Source organism: Bos indicus x Bos taurus, chromosome 10 (assembly GCF_003369695.1).
Source record: "Bos indicus x Bos taurus breed Angus x Brahman F1 hybrid chromosome 10, Bos_hybrid_MaternalHap_v2.0, whole genome shotgun sequence".
NCBI lineage: Eukaryota > Metazoa > Chordata > Mammalia > Artiodactyla > Bovidae > Bos > Bos indicus x Bos taurus.
The window spans coordinates 52,838,412-52,853,539 of NC_040085.1; the positions used below are offsets into that span (position 1 = coordinate 52,838,412).

General features: G+C 43.4%; 1 protein-coding gene across 1 annotated transcript in view; it reads right to left on the reverse strand.

The window, feature by feature from the left end:
* Positions 1-15,128, reverse strand: part of GLDN (gliomedin) — a 55,040-nt gene that overhangs the window by 29,968 nt on the left and 9,944 nt on the right. Inside the window, 1 exon segment of the mRNA XM_027554015.1 lies at positions 2,168-2,219. Coding sequence (XP_027409816.1) covers positions 2,168-2,219 — 52 coding nt within the window.

A 15,128-nucleotide genomic window follows, 5' to 3' on the forward strand; every position in this document is an offset into this window, starting at 1 on the left:
GGCTACATCTCCTAGTTGTAGAAGAGTGGCCTTATGTAGAAGGTGCGGCTCAATGGTGCAATCGCCCCAGGTCACCAGAGCACTGCTGCAGGCCTGCTGATGTGTGGAGCTAGCTCCAGTGCCACTGGCTTCAAGGCCAGGCTGGGACTATTGTGAGTGCTCTGTGGTGTGGGGCTGGCCCCCTAAAGTGGGAGCTGCTTTGGAGGGGGGTTGGTGCCAGCTAGGGCTGCCCTCTGGGTAGGGCAAGGCAAGATGTATTTTGGAGGGACTGGCTGGAGTCAGTCCTCAAGGGAGCATTGGGGTGGGGCACACAGTGTCAGTTTGGTGGAAAGAAACAGAAATGGTGTCTGCCAGCACTTCCATTCCCAGAGGAAGTTCCTCCAGATCCCTGTCCCTCCAGCACATGCCTTAAAATTCATCAGTGAATCTCCTTCTTATGTGACCCAAGCACTTTTCAAGCTGCTGCCTCTGTGCTGGAAGTTAGAGTGAATGAATGTGTATGCAAGGAGCAGAGTCCCAGATTCCCACAGCCCTTCAGTTCTCCTGAATGAAAGTCTCACTGGTTTTCAAATCCAGGTGTCGTGGGGGCTCGTCTTCCCCATGCACGTCCCACAGGCTGGGGAGCCTGATGTGAGGCTTGGATCCCTTGCTCTTCGGGGGGAATCTCTGTGGCTGTGACATCCCTCCTGCTTGTGGGTTGCTGCACTGGGGGTGCAGGTTTGACTAGACTGTGTCTCTGTTCATCCTACATGGGTCCCTCACTGTGTCCTTTTCTTTCTGTCCTTAGTTTAGAAAATCTGTTCTGCTAGACTTCAGGCTGTTCTCGGAGATAATTGTTTTGTAAGTAGTCGTAGTTTCGGTGTGTCCATGGGAGGATGAGAGCTCAGGATCTTCCTACCCTGCCATCTAAGATCTGGACCTCTCCATAATAGATTTTTAATGCAAAAATAACTTCCCTCTGTTTCCTCAGAATGCTGCACCCCCTTCAAAGAGACAGGAAATGCAGTGTCTGTGACCAGGCACTGTGGGCCTGTCCCTGGTGGTCAGTGCCTGGTTGGGGCAGAGGGTGATGAATTGGGTGACTGGCCTCAGTTCAACGTACCACACATTTCTGATTACCCAAGACCTAGTTATTTTCCATGGTCATACTACTATGGGAACAATGAAAATGTTATTATTTTTCATAATTTTAAATTGATTTTTAGCCCATTAAAAATGTCTGGTAAAAGCAAATCAACGTGTATTTTCATAACCTAAAGTGTTTCTAGGTACTCATTCTGTCCCCAGCCCTTTGGCCAGAGCAGCATTCCGCATGTGAGTTTGTGAGCTCTGAAGGCAGTGGGCAGGCACTCCTCCCCTGAGATGAGAAGCCAATCTGCCAGAGTCAGGTATAATCACACCAAGACCACTCCCCAGGGACTTCCCTGGCTGTTCAGTGATTCAGACTCTGCCCTTCCACTGCAGGGGACACGGGTTTCGGTTTGATTCCTAGTCAAGGGAACTAAGATCCTGCATGTCCACATGCCTTGCAGCCAAAGAAAACCAAACACCACGACTCTCTTTCCCTGCTCCATCCATCAGCCATTCCAGGTCCTAAGGCTTGATGTGCCTTGAGGTTAATTCTGTCCTTCCTTTCTATTTGTCTTTGATTCATTGAATAGAAGGGGACAGGGTGTGACCAACTTCCAGTCCCATCGAGCACATAGTAGGCACCGCATAGAGAAATCGTCATAAAAAAAGTTTTCTTGACTAATTAGCAGTTTGCATCTAGAGCTTCCCATTCAAGCTATATGTACGATATGGGGAAATAACTACTTCTGGTAAGGGCTCTCTACTACTTAGCAAGGTCTTTTTCCTTTCTTTTCCCTTTTAAAACACTGATGGGAATTAGTGTTGGCCTCAGTTCAAGGTACCACATATTTCTAATTACCCAAGACCTAGTTCTTTGCCATGGCTGGATTTCTATGGCAATACCAAAAATATTATTGTTTTTCAAAATTTATGTTACTACTGAGTTTTAGCCCATTGAAAACATCTGGTATACAAGTAAACCAGCAAGCATTTTCATAAAGCTAAGGAGTTCCTAGGTGTTCACTCTGCCCCAGGCCCTTCGGCCAGCACACGCCCTCCCATGTGAGCTGCTCTTGGTCAATGCTGGCCAGCTTACCTGTGAGGCAGATGCCCCTGGTACTGTTGCACAGGTCCACCATTACTCGGATCTGTGGGAAGAGAGGACCATTACCAGCAGCACGGTAGGCAGTAGACCCTGAACTTGCTGTTTATTCAGACAAGCAGAAAACAATTATAAAAATTTCCAAAATAGCTTCAGAAGAACAGGTAGAAGTCCGAGGAAAAGTTAACCTAAAACTGAAAAGACACCCCTGAAAGAGCTAAAGATAAAGATTTTTCTTGTATCAGCAGCTATTTCTATTGACGTCATCAACAGAATCTCCTTGATTTCTATCAAACTCTGAGAAGGCAGAGGATGGGGGAGGAACAGCCAGATCTAAACCCAAGCTGGCTCCCCAGTGTCTGAAGGACTCAATCTGTGGATCTGAATAAACAGGACTGGTGAACTTAGCAGTCTGAAGCACATACTTAACTCTGTAAGTGGGTATGGGTAAGGTACTTGACTCCTTGATGTTTCGGTTTCTTCTGAAAATGTAGATTATATGAATTGCTGCTTTCAGGGTTAGGGAGCTCCATGCATGGCGTGTGGAAACTGCCCTTAGAGCAGTGATTCTCATGTCATGGGGACACTGCTTACTTGCCATGGGATGTCCATCTGGAATGCATGGTCACTGCACCATGCTATCAGCTTGACACAAGATTTCCACACACCACTATACACTCTCCCCTCTGCCCCCATTCATTTTCCATGCTGTTGCTTGTGAGCTTCACAAAACCCAAATCTGATCGGGTCAGCCCTGATTCAATCACTTTCGTGATGCCTTGCTGCTCTAAAGATACAGCAAAATTCCTCTATATCTGGCCTCATCTCACACCATCCCCCCCTCTCTTTCTGTTCTGTAGTTCTACTTCCCTAGTGGCTTAGTGATAAAGAATCTGCCTGCCAATGCAGGAGACACAGGTTCAATCCCTAGGTCAGGAAGATCCCCTGGAGAAGGAAATGGCAACCCACTCCGGTATTCTTGTCTGGAGAATTCCATGGACAGAGGAGCCTGGTGGGCTACATTCGGGGCTATAGTCCATGGGGCTGCAAAAGAGTCGGACACAACTGAGAGACTAAAACAACAAATTCCATTCTGTCTCAGTTTGCTTATCTGTGAAATGGGGCTATTAGTAGTACTTAACATCTTAGGAGGAGGAAATGGCAACCCACTCCAGTGTTCTTGCCTGGAGAATCCCGGGGATGGTGGGGCCTGGTGGGCTGCCGTCTATGGGGTCGCACAGAGTCGGACACGACTGAAGCTACTTAGCAGCAACATCTTAGGATTGCTGTGAAACTTAAGTGAAGTTATATATGAAGTTCTTAGAACAGCTCCTTGGATGTAGGAAGCTTACACAAAAGTGTGTTCTATTTTGTGAAGGCAGCAGAAAGTACAGATGAAGGCATGAATCGGGAAGTCAAATTGCTTGTGTTCAAATCACGGGTTTGTCATTCACAAATAGTGTGACTTAGGGAAAGTTACTTAACCTCTCTGTGCTGCAGCATCCTTGTCTATAAAGGAGCTAACAGTACCTACCTTACTTATAGCATGGTTATGTGGATGCATGATTGAATACATGCAGTACACTCACAACAGGGCCTGGTATGGGATAAGCAAACTCTATTTACGCTATTGTTTTGATGGTCTCTTGGATATGCCAGGAATGATTTAGTTAATTTATCAGTTTACCATCTAAGAATTTCAAATTCATACATAGAGAACATTTTAAACCCAAGTAAGGTGGCATTTCAAAACTGTGGGAAGAAACCTTATCAATTGGGAAATGGAGTTGAGACAGCTGGATACACATCTAGGGGAAAACATAAATACAGATCCCTATTTCACTCCTTACACTAAAAAAGTTAATTGAGCAGCATTAGTTGAAAATTTTAAAGTTAAAAACAGGCTAGTAAAAATACTGAAGGAGACCTTTGGAAAAATATTTATAATGGTATTAGAGTAGGAAAGACTTTTCTAAGGAAGAAACAATCCCCATACTATATATAGGAAAAATGTGATAAATTTGACTGTCTAATAATTAAACATTTCTATAAGACATAAAATAGTATAAACAATAACAAAGGAGAAACACAAACTTAGAATAATTATGCAAAGAGCTTGTATACAAAGAGCTGCTACAAAGCAATGAGTAAAGGAACAAAAAACAAAGGAAAATCGGCAATGGATCCAGGCAGAAAGCTCAAAGAAGGAAAATAAGAGTGTCTTATCTTCACTTATAGCTGAAGAAACACATCCAATTATGAAATACTATTTTTACCTTTTCGGTTTGTAAATAAAAAGAATAACAGAGTACTTCCCCAAGGGTATTGGGAAAGGAGCACTCTCATACTGTGTTGATGGAAATGCAAAGGGACACTGCCTCTTTGGAGGGCATTTTGACAATATCTACTCAGATTTTAATGGATCTGTCTTTTGACTCATTATATTTTATGATTTATCCTACAGATACACTCATGTATGTATGACAGGATATATGTACAAAGATGGTTATTTTAGAAATGTGGGCAAGAGCAAAAGGTAGAAACAACCTCAATATTTATCAGCAAAGTCTGGTTAGAGAAATTGTAGCATATTCATACAATGAAATACTGTGGTAAAGACTAAATTTAAATCCATAAAGCCAATATTGAAAGATTGCTAAGATAAATGAAAAAAAAAAACAAACAAGATATAGAAAAGCTTCCATTTAAGTAAAAAAGTAGTACATATGAAAATGCTTCTATACACTTTCTCTCTTGCTACTTTCCAGATTCTCTTTGTCTATGACTTTCTCGACTATTTCTGGAGAGAACCTTAAAAAGGAGAACTAAAACCTAAAAACTCCTCCTTAAGTAAGGAGGAGTAGAGAGCCAGGGTGGGAAGGAGCTATACTAATGCCCGCACTTAATAAAACAAAATGCACTTTGTTTTATTCAAAAATTTTGCTGATTTCTCTCTCAAACTCTTTTTAAAGAAAACTTGTTTTGATTTGAAGGGAAAATTTGTTTTGTCTTCTATAGGTTTATTTTGTTTTCTAGGGGACCTGGAGGAAGACTTGTACTGTATTTACTGTTTGTGAAGTATGTCACAGGTGCCTACTGACTACTTTGGAAATTTATTGTGAAATATATCATATATACCACAAAAATATAAAATGTGTGCCTACAGTATAAGATGAATAATAAAACAAACATCCATATACCACCTCCAGCCCAGCAATGCATTAGGACATCCCAGGTGTCCCTCCCAACATAAACCGTTCCCTCCTAGCCCCCAAAACTCTCTAAGCTGAAGTATTTTGGGCAGTGGGACTCTCCCTTTTGTATAGATAAGAACAGAGAGGCTTAGCAAGGTGATGTCATTTACTCAAGGTCACACAGCTTGCGCGTGGAAAAGCTGGGCTCAACTCCAGGTTTCCTGATTCTAGGTCTACTGTATTTTCTGTTGTGGCTCGGATGAGTATTATAACATAGCCAGAAGAAATTTCGATTCACTGCTTTGGGTCATTTTCATAAATTCATGCAATCAGCTGCACTACAAAATTTATCTTCTTAAAATATGCATAATTGTTCATTGAGAGAACCATTAGAGACTTCATAAATGCCTCATTTGTTGCCTGGGGGATCACAGCAGGAGAAGTAGTTGGAAACAACAGGAGCATCAATAGGGAAAATTAACCTTTCTCTCTTTTATGTTCATCACTGGAGTTGGTGTTAGCATAGCTTCTATAAAAGTGATAAAGATGGAGTTTTCATTTCCTGACCTTTTGGCTTCATTTATATGCTAAAAGTTAACTTAGATATTTACCAGTAAATTGTGTCAGTCTTCACTTGGGAATATTCTTTAACAAACATGGTTTATATAAGATTGTATCAAAGTAAAACATGGTATGAAAAGGTATGACCATAAGAAAACCAGAAACATTTTTTTTTCTGTAATAATAATGCTTATGAATTTGGATGAAAATCAGAAAATTCAAAATTGAAAGTCATAAAACCTAGCTTGTCAAGTTAAGGAGTCATATTTAGTATACCAGGCTTTCTAGATCTTCATTTAGGATTTGAGAATGGTGAACTGAAAACAGCCTCAGAACTCATAGCCCTGGGGGTGTCAGGCAGGATCCATGCAGGACGTGGCCCTGCCCTCTCTCAAGGCCATCTACCCCCACCCCACCACTGTTCGACTCCAATCACACTGACCATCACCTCTGGTCTTTGCCAAGCCTTATAAATTGCTCACATCTTCACAGAGGCCTCAGCTCAAATGCCACATCGTTAAGAAGGCTTTCCCTGACTCCCTACCTGAGAGTAACCCCAGCAGCCAGTCCCCATCACCTCAAGGCTTTCAGCCTGTGTAGCACTCACCTTTATCCAATATTATCTTGGCTTCTGTATGCATTTGTTTATTACCTGTGCCTTTCCTCCAAAGAATGAAGGCATTTTGACAGCAGGAGAATTTGCTATTTTGTCTGTATCCCTGTGCACAGAACAGTACCTGTTTCCAGACCTAGAACTTTTCCACTGGTGAGATAGGGTTCAAGTAGGAAAGTATGTCAATGGTCTCCAAAGGACAGCTTGTCTTGAGAGCAGGTGACAACGGCTGTCAACCTGGGTGTAACATAAAGAATGGTACCCCCGGATAGCTTAGGTCAGTTTTGCTGAGGAGGTGGGGCCATCCTCCCAGAAGAAATGCTGTGGCATCTCAGGGTCACCTTGAGGTCATGCTGCAGTGGACGAAGACATATCACAATACATGGGGACTTGCTTTCAACTTTTATAACATATGGCAGCAATGAAGGAAAAGACAGCCCAAATAGGTCCCATCTGTGGCCTGACCAGATCTCCCAGTTTTCTCTCTGGATACAGAACTGGTCTCACTGGACTAGTAGAACCCATGGAATCTTGGGCAATTCAGGGGCAAGGAAAAAGCCTCTGAAGAAAAATAATGTACTTCTTGCTAATCTGGCACCAGTTGGCTTGAGTTGTCTTTAATTAAAACTAAAAATAGATGGGACTAATTTTGCAGCCTCTATGAGAAAGAAAATGCTATGAACTGGGAACCTCACTTGTAAGAAGACTATACAAGGATATCTGATGAGAATGTTCATCTCTACACTGTGATGGCAAAAGCATGCAAACAATCTAAATGTTTATCAGTAAGGCACTTATTGGGCTTCCCTGGTGGCTCAGTTGGTAAAGAATCTGCCTGGAATGTAGGAGACCTGGGTTCAATCCCTGGGTCGGGAAGATCTCCTGGAGAAGGGAATGGCAACCCACTCCAGTATTCTTGCCTGAAGAATCCCATGGACTGAGGAGCCTGGTGGGCTACAGTCCAGGGGGTCACAAAGGGTTGGACATGACTACGTGACTAACACACACATACACACACACACACAGCAAGGCACTTATTCAGTTCAATTCAGTCGCTCAGTCATGTCTGACTCTTTGCGACCCCATGAATCACAGCACGCCAGGCCTCCCTGTCCATCACCAACTCCCAGAGTTCACTCAAACTCACGTCCATAGAGTCAGTGATGCCATCCAGCCATCTCATCCTCTGTCGCCCCCTTCTCCTCCTGCCCCTAATCCCTCCCAGCATCAGAGTCTTTTCCAATGAGTCAACTCTTCGCATGAGGTGGCCAAAGTACCGGAGTTTCAGCTTTAGCATCATTCCTTCCAAAGAACACCCAGGACCGATCTCCTTTAGAATAAGGCACTTATTAAGCAGGTGCAAAAGAATGAAGTAGATCTATGTGTACTAATCTTGAAAGCATACTGCTGAGTGATAAAAACAGCACAAGCCACATAACAGTAGAACTTTTTGGTTGAAAAAGAACATTTAGATATGTCTGGATAAGCACAGAGAAAAGTTTGAAGGCTCATGAACCAAACCATTGAGATCTTGTTTCCTATTGAAGACTGAGACTAGGAGATTAAAGGGTAATTTTCACTTATTAGTTTATATCATTTGAAAAGATATATTGGGATTATGGGTGGTTTTTACTTGCTGTGTTTTTAATAATTCAGAGTGAGAGAAGAGAGCATGCAAACATTATATGAGCCCAAAGGATGGTTTTAATTACAGAGCTTTCCCTAGGAATCACAATGTCATGTATTCCTCATTACGCCCATCATTTGGAATAACTTGGACAGATCTCTGTTTCTTCTAGACAAGTGAATGTAGAATGAACTAGAATAGCTGTCTAGTGATTTTGAAGTTGTTTATTAATCATAAGATTTTTCTTTTTCCCACATAAATTGCCAACCCCCTAAATATAAAACAAATAGAATGGAGCTACTTTGGGTTGACCTATCCATAAAATGAGAGAGTTGAAGTAGACAGATGATTTCAAATTCTACTCCCAGGAGGAATTGGGGAAGAAGTAGGGGGAGACACCCAGAGACCTAGAGTCAAGCGGAGGAGGGATGAGAAAGCTGAGGTCCAAAGAAATCAAGTGAAGTAGCTGGCCCAGGCTCCCAGAGCTGGCTTCCAGGACAGAAGTCCTATTTCGTACCACATCTATATTTTTTGCAGCTTCCCAGGTGAAGCTAGTGGTAAAGATCCCGCCTGTCAATGGAGGAAACCTAAGAGATGAGGGTTTGATCCCTGGGTCAGGAAGATCTCTTGGCAACCGATTCCAGTATTCTTGCCTGGAGAATCCCATGGACAGCCTGGTAGGCTGTGGTCCATGGGGTCACACAGTGTTGGACACAACTGAAGTGACTTAGCACACACTACTATTTTTATACCATTTAGATTTTGCAAAAGGAATTGTGTGAAATTCAACAGGAAATGCAAATCTCTGCTTTAGTTTACTTTGAATGTGAACAAGACACTAGATTTTTACTAGTTGATTTTGCATCAGCTTCAAGCAGTCTCTTCTGTTCAAAAATGAAAGGCTTAATCAAAAGTGTTTCTTTCTCATCAAGATGAATAGAGCGAAATGCAGTGTACTGCCACTGCTCATCTGCACACAAAGCCCCGGACGTTAGGCCGGCTGCCCTCTTGAACTCCCTTCCTCTCACATTTGACTGTCAGGACTGATCATAAAAAAAAGTAAAAGAGCGAACCTGCCCATCACCACCAGTTTGCATGCTGCTGAAATAATGTGTCCTGTCATGGCTTCTCTGCCGTTCCCCAAGTACTGGCTCTGGTTTGCTGTGGAGGATGCTGTTTAATTCCAAGTCACCTTTCAGATGTGACCTATTTTGTAACTTAAATTCCATTTTTCTTAGACAACTGTATGGCTCTCCTTAATTGTGCAAATTGCTGCTATTATGTGCATGCAAATAGTCCTTTAGAAACAGCTTCCTGGGAGCGGATAATCAGCCTGGGATTAAGCTAGGAAAGCCTTGGCCCAGCTGCTGAAGAATTTGACCACAGGTGTTAGAGGAATCCCTCATGGAGTCTGAAGCTGGGGTCAGCTACCCCAGACTCATCCCTCTGAAAGGCAGGAATTCACACTGGGACCAAGATGTGGTGATGACAATCTACAGACCCCAACAGGAAGGTAGGCTTTGCCATGTCTGTGGATGAAATACTGAGGCATGACCTTCTTCTTGCAGTGCCACAGGAAGATCAGCCAAAGGTCCAGGCATTTGTTGGTGCAAGGGAACAAATGTTGGCCATCCCATGCCGATGGCTTGGGGCTGAGTGCTCTTGGTTCAAATGGTATCTTCAGAGTCCAGCCAAATCCTGCCCAACCTTCCCCAAAGACCTCCATCCCCACTGACTGATTCCTTTACAGCCCAGCAACATCACTGTGCTCCTTCATGTTGTTCTGGCTCCCCAACCAAATAGGCATCTATTGGTAAGAACTCTTTCATCTTCTTACTGTATGCCCCATTCTCTCATCTGGTCCCTTTGCCAGCATTAGAATGACATTCAGCATATAGTGGATATTTGATAAGTATTAATACCTCCGTCTAGTCAAGGCTATGGTTTTTCCAGTGGTCATGTATGGATGTGAAAGTTGGACTGTGAAGAAAGCTGAGTGCTGAAGAATTGATGCTTTTGAACTGTGGTGTTGGAGAAGATTCTTGAGAGTCCCTTGGACTGCAAGGAGATCCAACCAGTCCATTCTAAAGGAGATCAGTCCTTGGTGTTCTTTGGAAGGACTGATGCTAAAGCTGAAACTCCAAAACTTTGGCCACCTCATGTGAAGAGTTGACTCATTGGAAAAGACTCTGATGCTGGGAAGGATTGGGGGCAGGAGGAGAAGGGGATGACAGAAGATGAGATGGCTGGATAGCATCACCGACCCGATGGACAAGAGTTTGGGTGAACTCTGGGAGTTTTGGTGATGGATAGGGAGGCCTGGCGTGCTGCGATTCATGGGGTCACAAAGAGTCGGACATGACTGAGCCACTGAACTGAACTGATTGATTACCAGGAATGGAATGTGCTCTTCAGCCAAAGATATTATTCCTTTTTAACCAGTAGATTATGGGAACCAAACATCTAGCATGTGGTTACTGTTTCTCTTTGTGTCTATTTGCCTAAGATAACTTTATTTTGGCAAATACTCCACTAATCCCTAGAAAACGGGAACCCGGAGATTTGAGGATTATCCTATTAGGGTCCCTGAGACGTGGCCATCTCTGTCCTGCCCATAGCAATATCATCGCAAAAGCAGGAGCTATTGATGTGCCCCTGCTTTGGATGGAAATAACACAAACCTTTCATGCTCTCTTGAGTAGAGACATCTGGTTAGGGCTGAGTCAGCCAGACAGAGACTGGGGTGCTGAATGAAAAGTGGTCTCAAACATCAAAGAAAATGCAGTGTAAAATTAAAAGACATTTGCTCCTTGGAAGAAAAGCTATGACTAACCTAGACAGTGTATTAAAAAGGAAAAACATCACTTTGCCAACAAAGGTCTGTATAGTCAAAGCTATGGCTTTCCAGCAGTCATGTACAGATGTGAGAGTTGGACCATAAAGAAGGCTAGGCTGCATTGAATTGATGTTTTTGAACTGTGGTGTTGGAGAAGACTCTTGAGAGTCCCTTGGACAGCAAGGAGATCAAACCAATCAATCCTAAAGGAAATCAACCCTGAATATTCACTGGAAGGATTGATGCTGAAGCTCCAATACTTTAGCCACCTGATGCAAGAACCAACTCACTGCAAAAGACCCTGATGCTGGGAAAGATTGAGGGCAGGAGGAGAAGAAGGTGACAGAGGATGAGATGGTTGGATGGCATCATCCACTCAATGGACATGAGTTTGAGCAAACTCTGGGAGATAGTGAAGGACAGGGAAGCCTGGCATGCTGCAGTCCATAGGATTGCAAAGAGTTGGGCACAACTTAAGAGACTGAACAACAAAATCACCCCCCCCACAAAAAAAATGAAAAACCCTGTAAAAGAATTAAAAGATAACACCCAGGGCTGAAAGGTGTGGTATAAAGTACATGGGTTTTGGGAGTCAGACACAGTTAAGTCTGATGTGAGTGCCAGTTCCTTCACTCACTGGCTCTGTGATGTTGAACAGGATGTTTTATCTCTCTAAGCCTCAGTAACCTCAGGAGTAGATGGACTATTGGTTAGAGTCTCCCTGTGTCCAGGTAGTGAATATTAGCATGCTCGGCCTCTCCACCATTTCTTGGGTACACTGCCAGCAGGGATTCCCTCCCTTACAGACTCAGGTATTCAGCTGCCTCTTCAATATCTTCACTTAAACATCTAACAGAAATCTTGGTATTAACATACCCCAAGCTGAACTCTTGATATTCCCCTCAAAATCGTTCCATCTGCAGTTCTTCTAGCTCATTAATGACAATTCTGTCTTTCCACTACTTGGGCCACTAACTTTGAAGTCATTGAACTCCTTCCCCCCGCCCCCCACCTCACATCACATGTTCAAGCTGTCAGCAAATTCTAGCAGCTTGACATCAGACATATCTAGACAGAGTCCAGTTAGCATTCCACCCCTCAGCCACTGCTACCACCCCTCAGCCACTACCGTTTTTTCACTGCAATAGCCAAGTAAATAGCTTCCCTGCTACCACTGCCCATGCTTCCCCTCCAAAGAATCTAGTCCACTGTAGTGATCCTTGGGAAAGGCAAGTCAGATCATATCACTCCGCTTAAAATCCTTCAAAGACTCCCCGCCCCCCTGCCCACAAAGGCCAGTGTCTTTACAACATCCTGCAAGGCACTACATGAACTGGTCCTCTGGTCCTTTTTCTGCCCAGTTATCCTCTGACCCCATTTCCTACTACTCCCTCCCACTCCCTCTTCTTTCTGTTCCTTGTGCTCTCTGTACACTCCCCCATCTCGGAGCTTTTGCTCTCACTCTTCCTTCTGCCTGAACAGCCCTTCCGTAGATTTCCACACGGCTCACTCCCTTACCTCCTTCAAGTTTTCTGTTCAAATGTCACCTTCTTAGTGAGGCCTTTCCCACCCAGAAGACTTCTAACTGCATCTCCCCCTTCCTGCTCCCTAATCCTCATGCCGCTTTATTGTTCTTCATAGCACTTATCACTTTCTAATACTGCAGGTAATTTACTTATTTACCTTGGCTCTTGTCTGTCGCTACCCCCCCCCAGAATGTAAACCCCAACAGGACAGGGATTTGCATGGTGTGCTTATACTGTTTCTTGTGCCCCCACGGTGTGCCTGTGATACAGTAGGTAACTACATGTCAGATGAATGAAGCAATCTCCAACAGGTAGAGCAGGCCTGCTAAATCAGTCTTACCGATACCTGACACAAACTCCTATTTGATGGCTAGCAAGAATTCTTAGAAAAGACTTTAAAAATACTCCAGGACTCATCTCCAAAACTCCTCATGTGTAAAGAAACTAGATTCAGAAACTGTCAGGTATCTTAGTCTATATGCCCTTGCTGAGTTGTAGATGCCTGTATCAATGAAGAGATATTCATCAAATACCTCGCTAATGGTGTAGCAGAGTGGTGAGATATATTTAAAGAGACAAAGGTAACTAGAGATGACAAATTAGAGACCAAAACTGTACACAAACAAAGTTTTAGTTGTGATACAGACAATAAGTGCATAAGAGGTTATGGGTGGAAGAGATGAGTGTTCTGAAGTGAGCTAAGAATCACTTGTCTCCCCCAGGCCTCTAATGGATTTTTCTGAAGCAGGAGTGCTGCTGGAATAATCTTTCACTAACTGTTAATAGTAATATTCTGTGCTCCCATTATTCCTTTCAACAAGCATCTTCAGATAATTTTGATTTTTATCTAAGTAAGCTTATCTTCACCTTATAGTCAGAAAAGTATACATAAATGGTAGTTAAGTAACTTGTCCAGTGTTGAGGGGGTGGACAAAGAATTAATCCATTATCCCAAACTCTGCCCTTTGGCATTCTTTGTACATAGCAAAAACATTTGTGAAGATGTTTTGTCAAGCTACTCCCTGCTCAGCCCCCTCCTCCCTCTGCACAAAAACAGCTATAAGAGGTTAGTCCAGAAAATATTTAGAGGAGGTCCCTGGGTTTAAAGGAGAAGGAAATGGCAACCCATGCCAATATTCTTGCCTAGAGAATCCTGTGGACAGAAGAGCCTGGTGGGCTGCCATCTGCTGCTGCTGCTGCTGCTGCTAAGTCGCTTCAGTCGTGTCTGACTCTGTGCAACCCTATAGACGGCAGCCCACCAGGCTCCCCTGTCCCTGGGATTCTCCAGGCAAGAACACTAGAGTGGGTTGCCATTTCCTTCTCCAATGCATGTAAGTGAAAAGTGAAAGTGAAGTTGCTCAGTCATTTCTGACTCTTAGCAACCCCACTGCAGCCCACCAGGCTCCCCTGTCCCTGGGATTCTCCAGGCAAGAATACTAGAGTGGGTTGCCATTTCCTTCTCCAATGCATGTAAGTGAAAAGTGAAAGTGAAGTCGCTCAGTCATTTCTGACTCTTAGCGACCCCATGGACTGCAGCCTACCAGGTCCTCCGTCCATGGGATTTTCCAGGCAAGAGTACTGGAGTGGGATGCCGTTGCCTTCTCCAGGGGCTGCCATCTATGGGGTTGCAAAGAGTCGGATATGACTGAAACGACAGCAGCAGCAGCAGCAGCAGCTGGGTTGAGATGCTCATCCACAACAGTTGTGGATGTTGTTAGCACTGAAACATTGGCTGGATGAAACTGTTGCTTTGACAAACATGCTGTTTCTGTGGGGTTCAAAAAGTTTGGATCAACAGAAGAATGAATGCATGAGTTCACCTTGAACATGAATATTTACAAATTATGCTTAGTGTAATTAACTTCCCTAAATTCAATACCCAGCATATATGTATGGTTTGAACCCATGAACCATACATAAAAATGACTATCTGGGAAATAACATTCTTTCTAGAGGTCATTATATAGGCTTTGGGAACTGACTTTTACTTTTTAGACTTGTAAAGACCTCTCTGGTGGAGAACACATAGTTCTTGGAAGAAGGGTATTCTATTTTCCTTGAATATTCTTTCCTTCTTCAGTTTTCCTTCCCCTTTTCCTCTACTTTCATCTCACGTTCAATCTCAAAACAAATGCAGCATTCTCACATCTAAACTAACCCATTTCAGTTCCCTCAATTCTGATCACTCCACCGTCTTTGGATGGATGTGGACCAGGTGGCTTCTTTCTCTTTTCTTACATCCAATTAGTTCCCAAGTTCAATTCATCCTTATTTCGTGGTATTTCTAGGATATAGATCTTCTCCATTTCTGATACCATCACCTTAGCTAGACAGAATCATTTCCTGCCTGGACTAAGGCAATAACTTCCTAACTTTCTTCCTGCCTCTCATCTCTCCCCAGTACAATCTTTCCTGTATTGTACAGCCAGATCAGTCCTATAAAATTGCTTCCTTCATGAGTGCCCCATGGAAGATTCTCCCAATTGCTCATCAGATTCATTCTCAGCTTTTCAAAAGTAGAAATTCAAGGCTCTTTCTCCTGTGGCCCCCTTAATTCCTCTCCCACAGCCCAAACTCCTCAGTGTAGGAAAGCTTCTT